General features: G+C 39.0%; 2 protein-coding genes across 2 annotated transcripts in view; one reads left to right on the top strand and one right to left on the bottom strand.

Annotated features, from left to right (window-relative positions):
* Positions 1 to 594: 594 nt before the first annotated feature.
* Positions 595 to 7,380, bottom strand: LOC137283608 (peroxisomal 2,4-dienoyl-CoA reductase [(3E)-enoyl-CoA-producing]-like). Its single transcript, XM_067815200.1, has 8 exons — positions 7,199 to 7,380; positions 5,159 to 5,227; positions 4,750 to 4,867; positions 4,104 to 4,173; positions 3,425 to 3,549; positions 2,808 to 2,901; positions 2,341 to 2,445; positions 595 to 1,589 (listed from the first exon to the last, which is right to left on the bottom strand). Exons 1-8 carry the CDS (start codon positions 7,273 to 7,275, stop codon positions 1,360 to 1,362), a joined length of 888 nt encoding a protein of 295 aa, XP_067671301.1. The 5' UTR covers positions 7,276 to 7,380; the 3' UTR covers positions 595 to 1,359.
* A 263-nt stretch (positions 7,381 to 7,643) lies between these two features.
* LOC137284868 (heparan-alpha-glucosaminide N-acetyltransferase-like) overlaps positions 7,644 to 23,761 on the top strand; it is a 28,099-nt gene continuing 11,981 nt past the window's right edge. The window contains exons 1-8 of the mRNA XM_067816891.1: positions 7,644 to 7,701; positions 10,434 to 10,606; positions 13,709 to 13,973; positions 15,557 to 15,626; positions 16,419 to 16,473; positions 18,719 to 18,837; positions 19,356 to 19,463; positions 22,977 to 23,131. Of these exons, the coding sequence (XP_067672992.1) occupies positions 7,659 to 7,701; positions 10,434 to 10,606; positions 13,709 to 13,973; positions 15,557 to 15,626; positions 16,419 to 16,473; positions 18,719 to 18,837; positions 19,356 to 19,463; positions 22,977 to 23,131 (988 nt within the window). The 5' untranslated portion in view covers positions 7,644 to 7,658. The remainder of the gene's footprint in view (positions 7,702 to 10,433; positions 10,607 to 13,708; positions 13,974 to 15,556; positions 15,627 to 16,418; positions 16,474 to 18,718; positions 18,838 to 19,355; positions 19,464 to 22,976; positions 23,132 to 23,761) is intronic.

The raw sequence follows: 23,761 nt of genomic DNA, 5'->3' as shown, positions 1-23,761 counted from the left end.
GAACTCACTCAATAAAGGTAACATATATTGGCAAGTCGCGGTGGAAGTCCCAGTAGCTGAGCAGGCCAGGTGGCTGACATGTGCGCTGGCGATTAGGTGCCTGACTCTGGGGGAGTGAGTTCGAATCCCAGATGGGACTCAACCAAAACAGTACTAAAATCTGTACTTTACTAAGAAAGCGAAATCCCAAATATGAGATGTTGCATTTGACCACTTTCTAAATGGCATCGTGTAACCACACATTATAATTGACATGGAATATAAAGTTTTCCAGGCTGATCAACAGGGCTTATTGTTTGTTTCTCTCAGATCGGGACTGAAGCTGTCAGAGTTTTATCCATTCTCAAACGTTGACTTGGCATATCTGTATCTCTGGCAACAGTCATTTCCTGAATATGATGAACCATTTTTTTTAAACGTGATCATCATTAACATGAATATTAATACCAGTCATTCAATGAACTGATTCCGATTGTTCTGAATTTATACCAATGAACAAAACTATCTTCTGAGAGTGTTACTTGAGTCAATATCACTTGTGTCCTGGAGCAAAAAATGTGTCTTAATCAAAACAAATCTTAACAAAGCCATATGTTCGTTTGACTGATATATTTCTTTCCAGATAAATACAAGCATGAATTTAATGTATACTGTACCTACAAAAAATAGAACAATGTCACCATTCTTCACATGAAATGTATTCGTAACACTGTTCATACAACAATCTGGTTTAATGCAGTTCCTGGCTAATATGTATTGCTCATAAGCACAGATTGTAATGGTGAGACAGAATACAATTAACAAAGAATTTATAATGTTCATTGTTGTAGTTCCATTGCATACATATACATTGTTTACAGATGCAATTTGTACACAATATAATAGACTGATAAAAGACATACAAGAAAAACACTTATTAACAGTTGGCAACATGTAATCATTTGTGAACTGTTACTGCATATACTACGTATCTGAGTAAACACACTGAAAAGCATTCACTAAACATATCACAGGCAAAGAGGACACCAAGGCTTGACATCATCATCATCATCATCATCATCATCATCATCATCATCATCATCATCATCATCAATTTTACCACAATCAATCAATCAATCCCAATTGCATAAATCGATGTTCATGCTGTTGATCACTGGATTGTCTGTTGCAGACTTGATTATTTTCAGACCGCCACATATAGCTGGAATATTGCTAAGTGCAGCGTAAAACTAAATTCTTTCATCCACTCATCATCATCACTATCATTACGTTATCAATCACTATCGTCAATCAGCTGTTTGTTCTCATGTTCTACCAGACTGAATAGGTTCACTGCACATTCTTGGTCCTCCTGTCTGTTCACAACCTAGATTTGCTCACAGGGACTCCAGAGGATAACAACTTCTTTGTTTGGTAGAAGTTGTTAGAGCCAGTGAGCCAGCTGCCACCATCAGCTATGACTGTTGTGCCAGTCAGGAGTTCACTGCCCCTGGTTGTTAGAAAGAGGCAGACGTCAGCGATGTCCACACGCAGACCAACTCTCTGAATGGGAATTGACTTCTCATACTCCTCATCTATTCTTCCACCACCTGCAAATTGGACCAGAAAGATTTAGCATCCATGATGGGATTTTTTTAACCCCTGAAAAGATAATCACAAAGTATTGATTATGCAGTGAATCAAATGCCTGCTGGATTACCGTAGTAATGTTTGGAGTTAATATTTAAGCGGCACATTGTTATAAATTTTCAGCTTATCAGTAACTTTCTTACTCTTTCTCGACCCTCCAAAAGAACTTGCAGACCTATCATCAACAGTGTTTTTCAATTGCAAAAGATAAAAGGCATTATTGCCCTAAAGATTGTAAATGCCATGTTGGCAAATGATTGTCACTGTCTAATCTGGTACCCTGTCTAAACCGGCATTAAATCAGTTTAGACAGGTTTCACTGTATCTACAAAGACATTAACAATCTAGCACTGGAGAATTAGCAGTAAATCCTTGTAAGAGGATGCTTTTGTTGATGACTGTGTCATCAAACACTCCCATCAATAACCTCTCAAGAGTGAGTGAGTGAGTGAGTGAGTTCAGTTTTACGTCGCAATATTCCAGCTATATGGCAGCGGTCTGTAAATAATCGAGTCTGGACCAGACAATCCAGTGACCAACAACATGAGCATCGATCTGTGCAATTGGGAACCGAAGACATGTGTCAACCAAGTCAGCGAGCCTGACCACCCGATCCCGTTAGTTGCCTCTTACGACAAGCATAGTCGCCTTTTGTGGCAAACATGGGTTGCTGAAGGCCTATTCACCTCTTAAGAGGTGGGAGGAACATACCAAGGCGTCTCCATCCTTCTGTGTCCGCGATTGGTCCCGGTGCCACACACATGACCCTCACGCCATTCATTCCCCACTCCACTGCCATATGTCGAGTCATTGCCTCTGAAACAGAACATTGCAGGAATGGAAAAGATGTGCTCACAGGACTTCAAACTTCACTTCTTACCATCACGAACAACTTATATTCCTTTTTTCAAGAGACACAATCTACTGGTTTTCACATTGTAACATCTCAAAAATGGGTGTAGAGCATGATGTGCCAATTGCTATTTCCCATGCACTTTTCAACATTTGCTGCCTAATTGAAAGAATAGCAAATACTTTACTTTATAAAGTCTACTGACACAGAAATAATCGCTCCATGTGTCGTATCACTGAGTGTAAACTCACAATACACAGAACTGCTATCAACCTTACAATCTGTAGGGGTTGACACAAGGATTACATGTCCTGTCTACACTAACCAATGGCTGCCTTAGCTGAACCAGCGTGAGTCTGCATCTGTGTTCCTCGGAGATGCAGCAGTGCTGTGATGTTGATGATGACGCCACCATTTGTCTACAAGACAGGACAGGTGAGGTGAAGTGGGGGTTTAACCTCGTACGAGCATGTATGAGTGGCTGCTTGTACTAGCTCAGACATAAGCTGGTTTCATAGTGCTGGCTCACTAAGATATCATACTGCAGTTAAGCATGCATACACCTTTCAAGACACTTTATACTGACTCCCAGTTGACCAATCCTTGTTGCATCCATCAATGCAAAGAGTCAGACAGGGACAAACTAGTACCATATTTGAATGACGAGGCCAGGGATCGAACCCATGACCTTCCACTCTACAGGACATTCTAATCACTACAACAAGGAGGCTGTCACACAGGAGCACAAGATAATACTGTGTGTCACACAGATACTGAGAATGATATCACAACAAGCAGACGAACAAGCTATCCTCTCACAGGTACACATTCGATGATGCAGTCCCCAAGCCCTTATGCATACATGTCACTGACCCCTCCACTCACACACCTGATGCTAACTCTCTATGTCATTATTACAACAGCAGAACCACACCAACCCACCTTCATGCTCTTGTCATACACAACCTTGCTGACGTTGAATGTCCCATGAGCATCAATCTCCATGACAGTGCGGAAGGCGTTGAAGGACATCTGGTCGAGTGGGCAGAGGAAGTTCCCAGCGGCACCTACAGAGAGTCAGAAGCTCAGAACCAATGATACTGCCATGAGGCCTTGACGGTAGTCTCCCAGGAAGACATTAAAAACTTCATTGCTCCCACACCTACTGTAATTTCAGATACCAAGGTTTTGGTCTCAAAATATCATGAATACTGTTCTAAATTGTGAGTTCAATTTATAAACACTAATTCCAGTTTGGCATTAACTTTGACATGGAGAGACCATCAGCCAAGGAAAAACGTTACCTGGATTTTCAAACTGCACTTCTATTTATACCGACCAAATGACCGAACAAAAGTGGAAAATAAGTTTGGCTTTTTTGTTTAATATTGAGTGAGTGCAAGAGCTTAGTTTTGGGCCACACTCAGCAGTATTCCAGCTATATGGTGGCAGTTCAGACAGTTCAGTGATCAACAACATGAACATCAATCTACACAAGTGACCATCCAATCCCATTTGGCGCCTCTAATGACTAGCATGGGTTATTGAAGATCACTTCTCCGTGGGTCGATTTTATTTCATACACTTACAAACTGAGTGAGTATTTACAAGGAAGACCCACCATTAACCAGTATGTCAATTTTCCCGAACTGTCTCATGGCTTCATCTACTGCATCCAGTATCTGCTGTGGCTGAAATAATAATAATGATGATGGTGATGATGATGATGGTGATGATGGTGGTGATGATGATGATGATGATGATGATGATGTAATCTACTATATGATCTTATTGTTGACTACCGATACCAAACAAAGCACACAGCGAGGACCCAAAAATAATATCTTGTTTTCAGATTGTTTTCTTTGCAATCTTTTGTCTACGTAAGTGATTTCAAAGTATGTCATAAATATTCCAGAAAACAATGTCTACTTATATGTCTTTATATGTCTTGAATGAGCCATGCTGACTAACCGGAGGATGTTTTCACTCATTATCATTCTCCATGACTGTCCCTATGGATCTACACACCTGTAAGTTGCTACACATACTGTGAAAACATTAAACATGCATGCACTATTGCTGAACAGCCGAATGAAGGGCTGGTTGAGTGGATGAGTAGTTTAGTGAGAGGTTGAGTGGTTGAGTGAGTGGTTGTGTCTTTGAGTGAGTGGTTGAGTGGTTGAGTGGTTGAGGGAGTGAGTGGCTGAGTGTTCAGTGAATGTGTGAGTAGTCAGGTGACAGAGTGTGATGATTCCGCAACACACCTTTCTGACATCCACACTCAGAGGCAGACACCTTCCCCCTGTCGCTGCCACCAGTGTTTCAGACGCCTGCTTGACTCGTTCAAAATTCCGTCCAGCTATAATTGTTGCACAGCCATGTCTAAGCATAAAACATTTTATCATACAGTGCATTTATGAGAAAAAAGGGGTTGAGGAAAAGTATGGGGTAGGTGGGTTCAGTTTAAACAGTCGTCTTAAGTAATGGCATTTTCACAAATTGCACTCACTAGCCCTTATCATAAGACCTGGAGCACTAGATGATGGCTGAAAGTATGGTATGTACAGATGGTACTTACTCAGATATCACTGTACAGTAAGTTACATTCTAACAAGGTAAGGATTGTTTTAGACAAAGTCTTACTTATAATGATGACGTAAGGCTTGGACTCACCTCATAAAGATCTCGGCTATTGTGAAGCAGATCCCCGAGCCACCACCAGTTACAAAAGCAACTTTCCCTCTGAAATCAGAGTGAATGAGTCTATTACCATACGTTTTCAACAGCTTTAGTGAGTGAGTGGGTGAGTTTGGTTTTACGCCGCTTTTAGCAATATTCCAGCAATATCACGGCGGGGGACACCAGAAAATGGGCCTCACACATTGTACCCATGTGGGGAATCGAACCCGGGTCTCCGGCATGACGAGCGAACGCTTTAACCACTAGGCTACCCCACCGCCCCTTCATCAGCTTTAAGCTAATTATCAGCTTTATAAGTAATTATCAGTTACAGTAAAGTTCAAATATCCACAAAGTTAGATGATTTTGTTCAAAAGCCAGTCTAAGTAAACTTTGTCTCAGTGTATTTTGTAACACTCCACCACTGAGCCTAACAAAACCTAGTAGAAGGTCGCGTCAGGTAACCTTTGAGCAATCAGTGACAGTCCAATCAAATGCGAGACAGTGAAATAGATTTAACCAATCAGACAACGGCTACTATTTAGGGATCGGAGGGACTTTCAAAATATTCAGGTCACCGACACAGATCTCTCCACGAACAAAAATCTGCAGATAACAGAGTTATTTGACCTGCAGTATTTATTACTCGCCCGTTGAAGATACTGCAGTGTAATATTTTCACTTCATTATTACACTAGTGTAATACCGCTTGACGTATGACGTCAAAATTGTTCAAACTTGTGACGTCACAATGCTAATGTTGACGTCACGATATTTACTAGACCTTGCTTGACTTGAAAGCTGAGAGTCCTCACACTGTAGGCAATTTCGCCGCAGTTTCTGTCAATTTATGTTGGTGAGTAATAAACAGAATACTAAACTCGCTTCCGTGAAATACCATTTTCATTAAACTCGTTAAAGATTTAGTATCAAACTCGCTTTCGCTCGTCTGATACCAAATCATTAACTCGTTTAATAAAAATGGTATTACATGGAAGATCGTTTAGTATCCTCCATATACGCTTTGGGTTTTCTGTTGACATGGTTACCATTAGCTAATTATTTCCGCAAGATAGCATCCTTGAATATTGTCAAAAACACTATTTTCAGGGACTGTTTACTCACCGTTGTCATGGCAGTACGTACGCTGTGTGCATCACCTGGAAGCGATCGTACGTTAAATAGCACTTTCGAATGTGCACTTTTGTGATTTGGTAAGCTGTGTTCTGATTGGTCAATCTCAAAGGTTACCTGATGCGACCTCCTATAAGGTTTTGTTAGACTCAGTAGTGGAGTGTAACGAAAAGTACTGAGGATATGTTTACTTAGACTGTTCAAAAGCACAATACATGCGGTGTTTTGCTCCAACTTTCAGAAAACTCTTATATCTTCATTTTGATCCATTAAATTTGAGTATGTGCATCTTAAGTGCATCTTGTATAAACATAAAAAATCACTACTGACATTAAACATCACTTTTTAGTGACCATTTCTTCACAGGTGATGAAAATGAGAACAGCAAGAGTAAAAGTGTGCATGACGATGGTATAAGAAAATATACCGATAAGTTGCATCATAATGCAAGGTATTATCCCTAAAAGAAGTTATTACCCTAAAGTATCATACCATTTTCTCTTATATTTAGCCCAGCTGTTGAGCCAATAGAAATGCTCCAGTATGTAAAGAAATTGTTAGGTGTGCACTACTCCAGATATTAAACCTGGTCAACACTGTGTAACTGTGTAACACTGAGACAACCTATGTAGCAGCCAAGCTACAATTGATCTTAAATTTGGCAGCCCATGCTTGTCCTAATATGCAAATAACGAGATCAGGTTGTGATCTGCACACTGTGCATATTTAGAATAATATAACACTGTGCGCCAGATCACAAGCACCGATGTCGCTGTCAGTGGTGCATAGCCCACCAGGTTAGTGGGAAGGTGGCTAACCCATGAAAAATTATGCAAGTCATATGTCATTTTCTCTTGCACGAAAGACAAGCAGCTCATTTTAATTCTCTTATAATCTTACCTTAGTATGTCTGGTTTAAATATATATTGGTAATTTTCTTCACATGTCTCTTTGTGAATAACATCATTTCGTGACATGTTGTCTTTCGCACAGTTTGCTCAGTGAAAGTTACAGCTCAGTGGACTTTGTCGAAGACATGTGCGAGACCTTTGAACTTGTTTACACTTTGAAAAGTAGGATTCCCTTATGGAAGAAAATTGTTTAAACAGGTATGGGTTAGTGGATGTAATGTAGACCAAAGTTTTCTGACATAACAAACATGTATCTTACATTTATACCATTGACATGGATGCAAAGTTATCTTTGAGTTAAACATTAAGTTATACTTAAGATGAAAACGTTTTTAACGTGGTTCAACATTTAGAAAGAACGAATACCACTGGAACGAATACCAGTTATAAACTCATCTAGTAAACTGGAATCGGTGTGAGAGATCACGTGATTGTCTTGTGATTACAAAATGGCGATACCCTGTAGAGGAACGAAAGTTTTCCTCGTTGTCAGTAAGTCTGTCTCCTTGTTCGTCAACTTTTAGCATTTACATAGAATGGTGTAGAATAAGTGGGAAATGAATTTTGGTGTACTTGACGACCAGTCGCGACTTTTAAGCTAACAAACGTTGAATATTATCATTGGGTTTAGTGTTGTGGCCATTTGTTTTTACTGTTATTATTGGTGTCAGCTGTCATGATGAACAAGACCTGTGTTGACACTGGCGTCATAAGGACAATTTCAAACCCAACCAGGATAAGGTGATTTGGGACTTTAACACGTGTAACCCTTTTCACATTGGGGCCTCACATTGTTTCACATTTTAATTGTCGCCGTATGGTGGATGGGGGATGGAGCCACAGTTACGAGTTTTAGTTAAATGACTATTTTAAAAGAGTATTGTTCCAAGTAATCAGTGTTTGTTAAACATATGATTAGCGTCTGGATTGTTTGCCTTAACGGTGTGAAATAATCATGTTTGACCATGTTGACTCACCAGGATACCTATTGACACAAACTGCACAAACAACTTCATGCACATACTCTCATGGAGTCATAGCCAAGTCATGTGTTGACTGTATCACAGCTCTTGGCCAGTACACTTGGACATCTGAAACGAAGGGAAATCAGAAATACCAGGTGCCACGGATCAGCTGGTTTTATATGAAGATTCCGTTAACAAATTCATCACTCAAGGAGAAGTGTTTTAATCTTAGTGTGATAGCATTAAATACCATGATAATACAGGCCCCCCTAAGTAATTGAAGGAATTACATCAAATTTGAAGGAATTGCATCTCAAATGTAAACAAACGCAGCCCACTCGCGAAACAATTGCAGCAACATCGGTAATTTAGCGGTAATAACAGAAATACATCGGCCCTATCGGAAGCAATGTCGGTAATACTGGAAACACGATCGGCCATCTTCGGAGATTTTTCGGTCGCGAGCGGAAACTCACGCAGCAAAACATGGCGTCGTTGGAAAAAGCACCCGTCTCGGTGAGATTTGTTTTTAGTTTCTACTATTACATTTTTATACTTATCCATCTTTGACCACCCGTGTTGAATGCGTTTAGGTATGAGGTGTTGTCGGGGCAATAGCTTATGTTTTTAGGAAAAGATAGTCACTCTAGGAGAGCGTCACAAGTCATGCCCCTGTAGTTTGTTTACATCTGAACATCGAAGTCGTGCCGATGATTACGAACGTGCGCCAGATATAACATCATTTTTTTTGTAAAATGTGTTTAAATTTGTCAATTGCACTTCGTAGCAAGAAAAATTATGGCTCATAAACTTCTTCATGGCGCACGTTCATGATGTTCGTAATCATCGGCACGACTTCGATGTTCAGATGTAAACAATCTCCAGGGGCATGACTTGTGACACTCTTCTGCAGTGACAATCTTTTCCTAAAAACATAAGCTATTGCCCCGACAACACCTCATACCTAAACGCATTCAACACGGGTGGTCAAAGATGGATAAGTATGAAAATGTAATAGTAGGAACTAAAAACAAATCTCACCGAGACGGGTGCTTCTTCCAACGACGCCATGTTTTGCTGCGTGAGTTTCCGCTCGCGACCGAAAAATCTCCGAAGATGGCCAATCGTGTTTCCAGTATTACCGACATTGCTTCCGATAGGGCCGATGTATTTCTGTTATTACCGCTAAATTACCGATATCGCTGCAATTGTTTCGCGAGTGGGCTGCGTTTGTTTACATTTGAGATGCAGTTCCTTCAAATTTGCTGTAATTCCTTCAATTACTTAGGGGGGCCTGTAATAGAGGGTTCCATGATGTAACTGGGCTTAGCATGATCCAACTGATGTAGGTTTACAGTGTTATCAGAGTTAACCAAAGTTCCCATCTCAGTCTTTGTGTACATTGTGTTCATCAAAAAATCATTGATGGAAGTCTGATTACCCTAGCTACTCCTTGGCCTTGGAGTCAGACATATGGTCATTGAGGAGAGACTGAGTGTGATTTTATGCCTCTTTTAGTAATATTCCAGCAGTATCACAATGGGGAATACCAGAAATGGACTTCACACAATGTACCCATATTTGGAGTCAAACCTGGCTTACATTCCGTTACCACACTGGCCATGACTTTGTAACAGCTCCTTTAATATTAAAGAAATTATATTTCCATAGCACTCTCCTGGTTAATAATACCAACTAGTAAACTAAATGCCCCTCAAAGAAGTATATGTATGTAGTCAGCCTACAGTCAGTTTTTCAATCTTGCAATCTGTGAAAACAATGATGTAAAATCAAGCACTGAAGATTCTTTACTGGTCCTATATTCAGTGAAATACAAGTCAGCTCTTCAAAGCCAAAACAATTAGCTATACTGAAAAAACATAAAAGGAACATTTGTAATTACTACTTGGATATTTGACCTATCATGGACTGCAAAGAAGAAGCTGAAAGTGTACATCTAAGCAGGTGTTGTTGATAAATCCATCTATTCAGCTAGCCCTGTACATCTCACTCTCAGCAAGTGTTATTTGTAAACCCCGGCATTCAGCAGGTCCTGTACTTTGCTGAGTTCATGGAGCATTCATATACTTGTATTTTCAGTGCTCGAGGATTAACACTAGTTTATTAAACAACTCTTTGGTCATTTCTTCTGGTCTTCAAGAATATTTACTTGATATGGATGATCAGATTAGGCATAGTATGAAACACTGTTTTCTATTTATTGAGACTTCTTGCCAACTAATTCCTTATTGTTTTCAGCATTATTGTGCTGGGGAGTGACGTTTGCTGACGATGATTCTGAATTGGTTCCCTTTTCGTGTCCGGATGATGTTCCAGAGTACAAGATGGATACTGCTTTGTTTACAATTAGAAATGACCAAAATCAACAGGCTGAGCTGAGATTATACATGCAGAGTGAGGAATGTAACACAGTGAGTAAACTTTACACTGCTGATCCTGTATGCTTAACAAATATCACAGATCAAACAACAAAATGTCACATGTAAACAAAAGGTGACATTAGCAAAGAATGTCAGCCAGCCTGTTGGGTAAAAAGTTCCATCACCTGACGCACAAGAAAAGTCAGTTTTCATTTGGGGCAATCAAATAGGTGGTATCTTATTTGTGCATGGGCTAGTAGATAATTTCCACTTATGGTTTCAAACTGCAGAAAACTTTCATTTCATAAGTGCTCAAAGTGTAGCTATTCAAATTCACAATGATAACAAAGTGGAGTTTCTTTGCTATTTATTACTTTATAAATAGTCCATTAACCTTTAATATCAAATACCATATCAATTTTTTTCTTTCATAGTTATGTAATCGTGATTATGTCATAATACTCAGGGCAAATGGAAAATTAGTCAGGTAAGTTACTTTCTTAAAGTGGCTTTTAAAGAGACATTGAACCCCTGCCTGTTAATAATGTCAGTTAAAAATATGGTATGCCGACATACTGTTACCCAGCTGAACCATGGGTTAGTCTCCTGGCGATTCAGGAATATGTTTGGGTGTGAGGGTATGGGTGAGCATCTGCCATTATTCACTGTGCACTTGTGGCATATGTGAGTGAGTTTAGTTTTACGCCGCACTCAGCATTATTCCAGCCATATGGCGGCGGTCTGTAAATAATTGAGTCTGGACCAGACAATCCAGTGATCAACAAAATGAGCATCGATCTGCGCAGTTCCAAACAGATGACATGTGTCAACCAAGTCAGCGAGCCTGACCACCTGGTCTCGTTAGTCGCCTTTTACAACAAGCATAGTCACCTTTTATGGCAAGCATTGGTTGCTGAATGCCTATTCTACACTAGACCTTCACAGGCCAGCAGCATATAGTGCACTGTAGCAGAGATCTGTCTCACATTCTGTGAATAGTAACCGTTTCAGGAAAATTGGGAAAACAGTTGATATTGTTTGAAGTCAGATTTTTCATGTTGTTTTTGTAAATTCTTCAGCATTGAGATTTTTGTTAAAGTTAAAGTTGGAAAGGTATGGTAGCTTACTGCATATTTATCAGTCCCTTTACAGGTCCAAATAAATCCATAAATAGCAGCTGTATGCATGACCATAAAGTCAGCCACTGATCAATAACCTGGTTTGAAATTATGTGTGGTGACTGAAAACCAGATATTGGCAGCCTGTACTCTATGTGTATAGGATTTCATATTTATTATCTTGTCTCTAGTGTCAGCTGTCTGTACAACAGAGCTTGACAATAAACATGATAAACATTGGGAATATTCAATAGTGTTGTTATTCAGCTGTTTATTGTTGATATATTCAGGTGTAAATATACTGACATATATGATGGATCATCTGTAAGGTTCAGATGTAACTCATGATCACCAAGATATATTAAACAGAATATATCCATACAGTGCTCTCTGTCCAACTCGGACTCTGTCTTTCTCTGATTGCTGTACATACCAGACCGAACTTACAGTCCCGGTGTAATCTTTCTTAATAGGAAATTTCTGTGTAACTAGGACTGCTGTCTAGTCATGCTAATTTGGACTTTGCAGTTGGTCCCAAGCCGGGCCGAATTAGTGTATATCCATACGTTGCTATGGCCCCTATGCAGGAAAAAAACAGTGAATGTTGTCATTGTTGGAAAGTTTTTTCTTTTCATGGACTTAAAGATCTTGATATTCATGAGGTGTGTTTATTCATTACAACCTGGGATCAACTAGTTTCAACTTTTCGCATCACTTGTTTGATGATGGTGTTAGTACCTATGGCAAAATGTTGCACTTGTTCCTGTAAAGATGTTGACTATCCATAGATTTGGTTTTCTTTCATCTTTACAGCTTCTAAAATGACTTTCAAAGAACTAGGGATGACCTGATCCAGTTATTGATTAGTGCATCGCAGTTGTGCCATTGCCCAATGTCACTGACAGTTTATCAGTGTCAGGATAATGTGTGACTATTGTTTTAGTGAAGTATTTAAGTGCAAAACATGGTATTAAACAATATCTTATATATAAACAAAAGTCTGGGTTCCAGCCGTTTGTAGTCTGCCAAATAATTCCTGATATGTTTATGTTATTTTGTTAAATGGTCTAGCGATTGACATGGTGCTACATTTGTGTCCTATTGAAATGGTATGGATGAAATGTTTTGAATGTTGTCTGGCAGCATGACTCAAATTATGAAATAATACACAAGATTCATTTCATGGAAAATGTGATTTATTTGACCAACTCAAATGACTCAAAAGCTACTTTTACACCCCATTATTCTGTTGATGAGAGGCTCTCTTCATCGCACACCTTAACTTTGAAGTGGTGGTTTTGAATGCCAGTGACCATAACAGGAAGTCCTGTTTGAATGATGACATAGTTTGTGGGTTGGTTTAGGCTTAATAGAGCCAAACCATTCTTGTCGTTCCATCTTACATCATGGAATTGTTCAGGAAATCCAGCTCTCAAGGTTGCTTGTTAGATTTAGATTTAGTTTAGTCTTGGAAGAACGGAAGGGAAATTTATGAGGGTCAGGGTCTGTGATAGTTTTGTTTACAGGTTTACATGTTTCCTAATGTATTAACACTAAATGAATGAATGAATGTTTTGATGTTTAAAGGTTTATGGGATCATCAAAAGGTATGGGATGTGATGCTTATTTTCACAAAGGTTTACCTAAATTATCTTTCTGTTGCCCTATGTCACTCTTTAAACAAATTTCATGTCTGTCAGTATCACTGTGAACATCACAACTAACCAAAGACTTGTTAATGTAAGTCAAGGAATTTGCCTAAACAGTTGATTTATTATGTGGGTTTCATTGCTGTACATTGGGAGTCAGTTTATTTATCTACTTAAAGTTTTTAGAGAACAAAAATGGAAAGTCCTTTGACATTCCAACATGAAGTTTAGGGTGAAAAAGTCCATAAATAAAAATATGAAAAGTTAGACATAAGTTCTGCGAATATTAATTTAATATTATCATGTTGTTTTCATAAATGAACTGCCTAGATAAAATGTACAGAAATTTAGACTTGACAATTTCCTGTTTATTCCTCTATGACCAGTGCAATCTCATCCCAGAGTGGGAAGTCATGCCAGCCCAGAACTGTTCCATATTGGTGGATACCCGGTGGCCGGTGAGGATTGAGATTCGTACAGTGACCAACAGGACAGTCAAGACAGTTGACCCGTCCTGTAGTGAGGGCAATCTCACTAAGATGTTCCTGGAGTATGGTGACTATGTCGTGTACATGAAATCTACAGAGAACAACGAGCAGGCCACATGCTCAAACATCATCACCATGAATGACCCCTCGGACTCAAACATACGTAAGTTTTGTTTTAGGCATGACATTATCTTCATCGTTATTGTTACTTTCTAAAAATCATTGGCATAATATATGAAGGTAAATATGTTTCCATAGAAACTATAATTTGCATGGGATGCTGATGTGTATTACATACATGATGATAAACATACATTTCTGAGTTTCGATCCACAAAGCGTTCATAAGGTTTTGACCTGTCTTGACTCTATAGTTTATTCATAAGCTTATAAATGTTGTAGCTCTATGAAGGTTTCTGTGGACCTGGATGTGTTGTGTTGTGTTGTGTTGTGTTGTGTTGTGTTATGTCATACTCTGATAAAGATTTAAAATGGTAAGTGTTTGTATTACTTGTGCTGTCAGAAATCTACAGTGCTGTAAATAAAAGTTACCTGTACTCTGTCATCCAAGGTGGTGTGGTAGCCTTACGGTTAAAGCATCTGCATGACACATGCGAGACCCATATTCGATTCCCCACATGAATTCATTGTGTGAAGCCCATTTTGGTGTTCCCTGACATGATCTTGCTGGAATATTGCAAAAGGCAACGTAAAACCATACTCCCTCCCTCCTTCTCTCTCTCACTCATTCACTAACTTACTCAGAATTTATTGAGGAGAGGCGGAGACTGACCTATGTTGAGTTCAAATTGTGTTTTGTCTGCATAATGTTTGGAACACTCCAAGGACACAGGGCAATATTTTCTACTTTGGTGGATCATTTAATGTGATATGAGGTCGACATTTCTCCACAGAAGATTAAGTCAAGTGAACCATCAGGAAACTTTGACGACATATTCAGAATGGAAATTACATTGGATTTCAAGTGACAATATTTCAGCTTTCTTAAACAACACCATTTACCACCTTAATTTCCATATTTCATGTTTGAGCAGAGAGTGAGTCAGTTTAGTTTTAAGCCAGGCCTAGTAATTTTCCATCATTATAATAGCAGGGAACACCAGAAATGGACTTCACACATTCTATCTAAGTGGGCAATCAAACCCAGGTTTTGAGCATGACGAGCAAACACTTTAATCATTATACTACCTCTCTGCTCTTTTATGCGAAGAAACCTCAAACAGTACACGTACATCCATTAAGTATAGATTATGTGGGCGCAGTGGGTGAACTGGCTAAAGTGCCAGGTTAGTGATCCATTGAGGTTGAGGTGTCGGGATTGAACCCACCTGTGATCATCCACATCCAATGATCAAGGGAAACTAATACCAGCGTCTTGAACAAGAAATAGTTGCATGGATATGTGTGCTATATGAATATCCTATAATATAGACGTTGCAGGAGGATTTGAGAGGATATGTCAAATGTAGATTAGAATTTAGAGTAGCTTTATTTGATGTGTTCTAAACTACATGATAAATGCTCTTGAGATTTAGAAAGGAGGTATTCTTGTTGAATTATTTACATGTTTGTGCCGAGGAGTCAGATTCTTGATGTTTACTGGCTGTACCTTCATGAAATGGGTTTTTGGAGGAGACAAAACGTCAGCTGTTTGTGAAAAATGTGAACGGATACTATTTGTGTGATGAAGATTAATTGTTTGGTCACTGATTCTTGTATTTTTCAGCCATCTATGTTGCAGTTGGAATTGGGGTGTTTTTGGCACTGTTTTGGATCTTAATGAAATACCTATATAGGTGAGATTTAGCATGTTTTGATAACTGAAGGTTGAAACAAGTGATTATTTACACACTGCTGTCATATAGTGTGTGAAATAGTTCCCAAATTTTGCCACCCAGTCAGGCTAGCTATGCCTGAAAGTTACTAGCCCACAAAAAAATTCACTAGCCCGAAATTTGAGTGTAGAAACTGAGCAAAAGTTTACAAAAAATAAATTAGATATTGTTGACATGAAATGGGTTTTATCATTAACATGTCTAAAATGCTGATATGATGAACATTTTGTCAGACCATAATGATTTAAGCAGGCAGAGTTTATTACAACTTAACTAATCGGTAGAGAGGAATATATTTACAAATTAACCCCATGAAAATTTACTGGCCCAACTGAATTTTTGCTAGTCAAGGGTTAGTAGGCTATTGGCTATTTCACACACTGCTGTCATAGCTGTAATGCTGCTGAGTATAGTGTTCAACAAGAAAACAAATACAAATACCAAGTACATTGAGGCACCAAGCTAAGAGGATGATCACTCTATACTCATGGTGCCTGTTGCAACTAAAATGGATGTCTTCAGACCTATTTCAGCTATGATCTTCATGGATGATATTCATTCCTGAGTGACCGAGGAACACTCAGACACATACAGTATGGACGACAAACATTAACAAACAACAGACTTGTCCATGCATTAGTGGAACAAGGAGGCATTCCTTGAGATTTTGCCACCTTTTGTAACTCAAGAAAATGTAAAGTCCATCTTTTATCCAGTTAAAATCCTCCTTCACTGTGATGTATTACATTTCAGGAGAGGAATACTTCATCGAATAATATATTTCTGGAGCACAGAAGGAATGATGGTGGTAAGTTGGGTATTTGAGGACAGTGGAAGATACTGGCCATGGTTTGACATTACAGAGGGTTTTGGAAGTGTGGCTACAGGTGCCCTGTTCCACAAAATGATCATAGCGCTAAGGTGAACACAACTTCCATACTTTAACAGAAACTTAAGACTGTGTTAATGCTACAGTCATTTTGAGGAATGGGGCCTTAGCTTTATGACTGTAGCAGGCTTTCCATAAGGTATTGGAGTTACGATCAACAAAATATTTGTAAGATTTGTGAGGGACCATTCATTACTTATGGCTGGATGGGGTGATGTGTGTGTGTGTTGAAGGGAGTCACCCATTTTGATCTTGAGAGGTAGGGTGTCAGCAATCTTGTACACACCTGTACTAAGGTGGTCAACAATTTTGTGCATAAAAATATTTATAAAATATGCTGAAAAATTATGGGGTGGTGGGGTGTCATTGATTTTGTACATGACATGTAGGGGTGGGTGGTCACTTTGTAGGCTGTGTCATTCTTATTGTACATCTTTCTCAATAAAATTGATCACTCCTGAAATCTATAAATTATGAGTGGTCCCCAGCAACTTCCACATGTGAAGAACCCGTGAAGGTCCAGGGTAGAATAGGCATTCAGCAACCCATGCTTGTCATAAAAGGCGACTATGCTTGTCGTAAGAGGCGACTAACAGGATCGGGTGGTCAGGTTCGCTGACTTGGTTGACACATGTCCTCGGTTGCCAGTTGCACAGATCGATGCTCATGTTAACGTTATTGATCACTGGATTGTCTGGTCCAGACTCAATTATTTACAGACCGCCACCATATACCTGGAATATTGCTGAGTGCGACATAAAACAAAACTCGCTCACTCAGTCCACATGTCAAGTGTCAGGTGAGAAGGCATAGTGAAAGGCTGGCAGTGTTGACATCAATACAAACTGTACATAATACACTTCATGGTTATAAAATGTTTAGCCATGTTTTGGACTTTTTGATGTTCTTCTTGGTACACAACTGGAAATGTTCAACAGACATTTTCATCATTACAGTGATTTGTGAAGTGTTCGCCAGCTTTAAGAAGTATCATTTCTGGTGTTCCAAAAGCACCTCATGTTAAGTCCAGATTCTTTCAACGACCTTATGCAATGTGAATTACTTGAAACATGTGAAATGGTTCTGATTCTCAAGAATGTTTGTCGTAAAAGACTCCTTATGGGATTGGGTGGTCAGACTCACAGACTTGGTTGTCATCAGTTCCCAGTTGTGATCATTATGATCACTGGATTGTTTGGTTCAGACTTGATTATTTACAGATTGCCGCCATATAGCTGTGATATTGCTGTGTGGGGCATAAAACTAAACTCACTCACTCATAAATAAGTAAATACATTAATGGAAGACCAGTGCTGTCAACTTGGCTTACTGAGCCGATAAACAAAGACATTAGGACCATGTATCTCTCATAGATCCCAAATGACCCTTTTGACAGATATATATATGTGATACATGCTTTTTTGACAGATATTTCTCCCATTTCTCCCTTTTACAGTTAGTTTCCTTCATAGAGATGTTTTTCCCACAGGAACTGTTTCCCGTGCAGTTGTAGCCATTTCACTCCAGACACTAATCCAGTTTGAACCATTTAACAGATATTCTGCCCATAGAGGCACCACTTCACAGACACTCTTCCCACTTAAAAACCACTTCACAGACACTCTTCCCACTTAAGAACCACTTCACAGATAGTCTCCCCATATAGATACCAGTTTATGGAAATTCACCCCATAAAGCATTAGAGGAACTGCTTCACACTTATCAATCCCATTCGAATCACTTCACAAATATTTGTGCAGAAGGGGCCTTTTCTTTATCTCTGTGCCATACGAACCATTTCTTAGAGTTTCATTTCCACTGGGAACTCCTTCAAAGATATCTTCAACAGGTTTAATGTATTTTGTGTGCAAAATAATGTGCTTAAGGTGCTTTACTTTATGTTACAGTGAATCAATTCTTTGAAAATCTGAAGCTTAAAATGCACTGCATCTTCCCTCTAACACTTATCCAATCACCTTGACCTTTATTTGACCTTGAACCTTTCCCATCAAGTCAAATCCCCAGTGACATCTCCATGTAATGTGGTTTGTGTTGTTTATGTGTTGCATTTGCTCCATTGTGAATGACCCGATACCACTTGGCCTTGTGACCTTGAACCTATGACCTCTGTGCTGCTGCACCCATAACAAATGCCGATTTATAGCACAGGTATTCCACACAGGATCTTGGAACTCCCACCAACATCAACGCTGGTGATGACCCCAATAAAGACGACAAGAAGGAGAAAAAGGAGAGGCTGAAATCACTTGATACCTTCAGAGGGTAGGCATTTTCAGCGTTTGATCAGCGAGGAGGATGGTTCCATTTCTGTGAATTCTTATGTGTCAAATTCACTCAGACAATACTCACAGCATTACATTATTTAGCTCCAGTCAATGGTCTCGTTTGTTGTTTAACGCCACACTCAGCAGTATTTTAACTGTTTGCCAGCGGTCTGTAAATCATTGGGTCTGGGCCAGATGAGCATCAATCTATGCAATTAGGCTACAATGACCTTTGCCAACCAAGTCAGGTAGTCTAACCACTTGATCCTGTTAGTTACCTCTTACAAGAAGTATGGGTTGCTGAAGACCAATTATAACCTTAATCTATAGCTGGAATATTGCTGAGTGCTGCGTTAAATAACAAACCAACCAACGATTCCATGTTGCCAATTTCAGAGATATCTTCACAAGTTTACTGTGATTTTTTATTCTTGTATTTTTTGTCAACCATCAGCACCAAGACAGAAAAAAGAGATACAATATCATCTGCATTGAACCTTCATCCTTCTCTTGCAGGATATCAATTTTGGTAATGATATTTGTCAATTACCGCGCAGGCTACTACTGGTTCTTTAAGCACAGTATATGGAATGGTCTGAATCTAGCAGACCTTGTGTTTCCATGGTGAGTTGCATGTATACATTGCATGCAGGGGGATGTGCATTTCTCTCTTCTCGGCGCCAATACTCGCAGGCATTACATGTATTCTGTACTGACTTACTCAGTTCCTTTCAGTCTGTACTGGTGTAGAGCTAATATTATCACTGATAGTTGAACATGCTCACAAGATCTGGAACTGAACTCACATTATTGGAAAGTGAAGTTCACAAACATAGCCCACAAATGATATTTTGAGCATCGATGTGAAAATAAAAATATATAAATTCCTTTTCAAAATGATTTATTTATAAAATTTATTTATAGTTTGATACAGTTTTAGATTTATTTTTAGTTTATGGTTTTATACAATGTTTTCATGTTATGTACCTGTTTTTGATAAAACAAAATTGTAGTTTATACTCTTTGGTGAGGTTTGAAGAGAGTATACTTACGATGTTCATTTTTAAGAATCATAATGGTAATACAGGTCAACAGTGCACTATTTTCCATTACAAATATTGACACCTAACAAGGGTTTACATGTTTCCTTTATTGTCCATTCACTGGCCCTTTGGTCTAGCGGGAAATTTTGAAATGTTTCGTTCCCTGGTTATACTAGTCTTGTGGGCATGTGTAGCTATCCTAGCACATCTTCTTCCTACTGTCTCTATTTATTGTAATGTTATCCTTGTATCTCCCACTGTCAGTGAAGGCCCATGGTACAGCCCTAGTACAAAAGGAAACGATCATTGCCCCCTATCAGGGCTCACAGGATCACAGTGGACACATGTTAAGCCCAGCACAAGGACCTTGAATCACAGAATTTCCTAAACTGGGAGGCTGGCGCAAACTTCCTGCTCATGTTTTAATTCCTAAGCCAGCTGTGACATGTTATTTATTTAAGAGAGGAATTGAAATTCAAATGAGGAATTTGTATTACATAGACAATTTTACCAAACATTGGAGAAATGACACTGACGATGAACATGGGCCTTTATTGATTTTAGCTGTACTGTTATTATTCTACAGATACGAACAAAATGATCATACTGACTGTAACACCATATTAATTCCTTAAACTATTTGATCATGCTTCATCAAACTTGAACTGATAACATTGTTTTGAGCTCACCAGAGTGGAAAGTCAGGGGAACATGTGTCATGGTGAGCTTGTCCAGTGTTCTTGGTGTACTGCCAGCAACAGAATAATCATACATTTGGACAATATTTTAAACTTTGACCTCTGTCTACATTCGGTACTTCTTGCCTCTTTCCATAACCTACAAGAAGACCTCTGTGTGTATAGTACGTCATTATTGCCAAGAATTGTGGAAACCCATTCAAATTTTCGTGTAGTAAAATGTGAAATGACCTTAACTAGTTTCTTTACAATTATCAGTTTTCATGATTATATCTGTGAATATAAAATTATCTTGTTAATGATATTTAACAACATTATGACATAAGAAACTTACTTAAATGACTTTCATCTTGTATTATCAATTAAGTGTTGTTTTCTAAGAGTAACCATGTTTGGACATTGAAATTTATCTTTCCTTGGATATGGTCCTAGACTTAGACATGTCTTGAACATGGCCATGAGAGGGGTTCAAGTGATCATCGGACTTGCCTGAGTAGTTACAAATGCACATAAACCAAACAGAAAACAAACTTTGTTATGGAACAAGGTATCTGTGGGAGTAGTCATCGGGCTCAGTTCATGTGTCAATGGCATTTTCATTTGACCTCCTAACGTTGACAGTTTTGATAACTGTGGTGTTCTTACGGTGTTGTTCTAAACCCTGGTAAACATGATATATTCAGCCTTGTTTGTATCTGTAGAAAAATGTCAGTATATGACTTTGGTGGTTGTAGATTGAGTCTAGTTGTGATGAACTTTGTCAACTATGGTGGTGGCCAGTACTGGTTCTTCAAGCACTCCCGGTGGAATGGGCTGCAGGTGGCTGACTTGGTCTTCCCTTGGTATGTTCACCAAGAACTGCCATGCCAGATGTGACCTCATAAAAATATCACAAATACTAACATTCTGTCCTAAATTAGATGGATGAGTGAGTTACAGTACTACAAATATTGAAAATTAGCTTGATGTGGCTGGTAGCCTGAAATTTTTGTGAATGCTAGCAGCATGAGTTAGGTGACACTAGACCACTTATCCTTCACAGGGCATACATACAAATCATGGAACAGTCTCCATATTCATTTGAAAGATTAACACATGATACCAAACAATTTATGTAAATGGGACTTGTTGTTACCATGGCTTATTTTTATCATTATGGGGATAGAACATGGACTGGTCAGTCTAGCTGCATCTGAGTGGATATCCATGTTAAATGATAGCATAGTGTCTCACTGGACTGGCACTGCTGGGCATGCATTAGTTCATGGTATCTTACAGACAGACAGACACTCATTCACTCACTCATGTGCATACATGCATGTCGCCATATTTGTGTAATATTATCTTCCATGTTAAACCCAATTTTCGCTCACCTCCAGAACCAAGATAAGCAGAGACTAAAGGGACACAACTCTGCATAACCAGTTGAGACTGCCTCAACCACTCATCCACCGTTATCCTGGGTTTATGGGTCGAACATGTTAAATCCATAGTTGGTTCAGTTATGATCCTTGATCTGTTAGTACAATAATCATGCTGTTGCATTATTTTCATCAAAATGGTAACCCATGCTACATGGAATCTCTAAGAAGAGATAGTAGACCGCAGCTCACTCATCACAGCAGCTGGAACCAGATATATCCGGTTTCCAATTTTGAAACAGCTCATTTGGTCACATCTGTGATAATTTCTGTAAGGTCACGTCTCATCAGCCAAACAGAAGCACTGTATCCATCTCTGGCACCACTGATGTAGACACTGGTCAAGCCTAAAGCTGCTTGACCCAGTCTCCATCACTGACGTCACTGAAGCAGATGCACACGAGCACACCTTCTTTACTAATTGCCTGACTGCTTTTTAACACATCTAGAATGAGCTTAGTGGTGATGAACTTTGTCAACTATGGCGGGGGAGGGTACTGGTTCTTTGACCATTCTGACTGGAACGGTATTACTGTGGCAGATCTTGTCTTTCCCTGGTATGTGTGAACAGTTCATCTTCAAGAATACTCTAATATTGTACCAGTTACGTAATCAATGAACATTTGTCATGCTTACTTTTGATTTTTGTATCTTTGTGACCATGCATGTTTGCTTTTTGTGTAGACACTTTTTGAAGAGGGATTTTTGTGACTTAAACAAGATCAAAATTAGATCTTTGTTTGTGGATTGTGAATTTAAGTATGATATCTTAGATCCATCTAACTACCCATTAGATATTTTAATGTTTACATCCATGATTCATTACAGAACACTAAGTATACCCACATGGGCCATAAATCAATAAGGTTTCCTTAAACAAGACAATGAACAATAATTAAAAAATTGCACAGAATGTGAATATCATGTTTCTAAATGTAAATGTACAGTGATGCCATTTTCACTTGATCTTCCCAGGTTCGTTTGGATCATGGGAACATCGATGGTCTTCAGCTTCAATGGCCAGTTGAAGCGGTCGACACCTAAACTAATGATGTTTTGGAAAATTTTAAAGAGGTCAGCCATCTTGTTTGTGTTGGGGCTTATCATAAACACAGTAGGCACACCAGGAGGTGAGTTAAATGTTTGGCAAGTGATATGAACATTGAACTTGACTGAGATTTGATTTAAATGTTGCTATCTGTGGCCTAAACAGCATAACTGATAGAAATGGCATTGATAGGGTGAAACTCTGCAACTTGCCTGATAATGGGTCATTATGCCACAATGAAGTTCACTTCGTGTTAGAGTTTTTATTTCTCCATACTCAGATGTGATTAATGGAGGAAACACATACAATGGGTCCATCACTACCAGACGTAGTCTGTCTCACAGTCCCTGAAACACATTATTTTCCCATCTTCCAACCCTCTCTGCAGTGCAAAAGCCCTAACTTAAGCAAGTCTAGATTTCCTTAGGTTCAGGAATTTCAGGTCTCCCTTGTGCTCTTTTCCAGTTTATATGGGTTAGTTTGTTACTGTCAAAATTATATATATTCAGAGACTAAACATTAGTCTAGGTGTTTGGGTTAGTACAAGACAGGTGTATCCTCATCATCACTGTATGTGAAATGACCTTGAACTTGGCCTTATAATTTAGTGCTTCAATGTGACTTACAGATCGTTATTTGAAGATAAGACAAATATTTCACCATGTCCATGTCACTAAAAGATCTTTCTAATCAAGCCCAGATGTAGACTGAC

Source organism: Haliotis asinina, chromosome 5, assembly GCF_037392515.1.
Source record: "Haliotis asinina isolate JCU_RB_2024 chromosome 5, JCU_Hal_asi_v2, whole genome shotgun sequence".
NCBI lineage: Eukaryota > Metazoa > Mollusca > Gastropoda > Lepetellida > Haliotidae > Haliotis > Haliotis asinina.
This window is presented reverse-complemented; position numbering and strand designations above follow the sequence as displayed.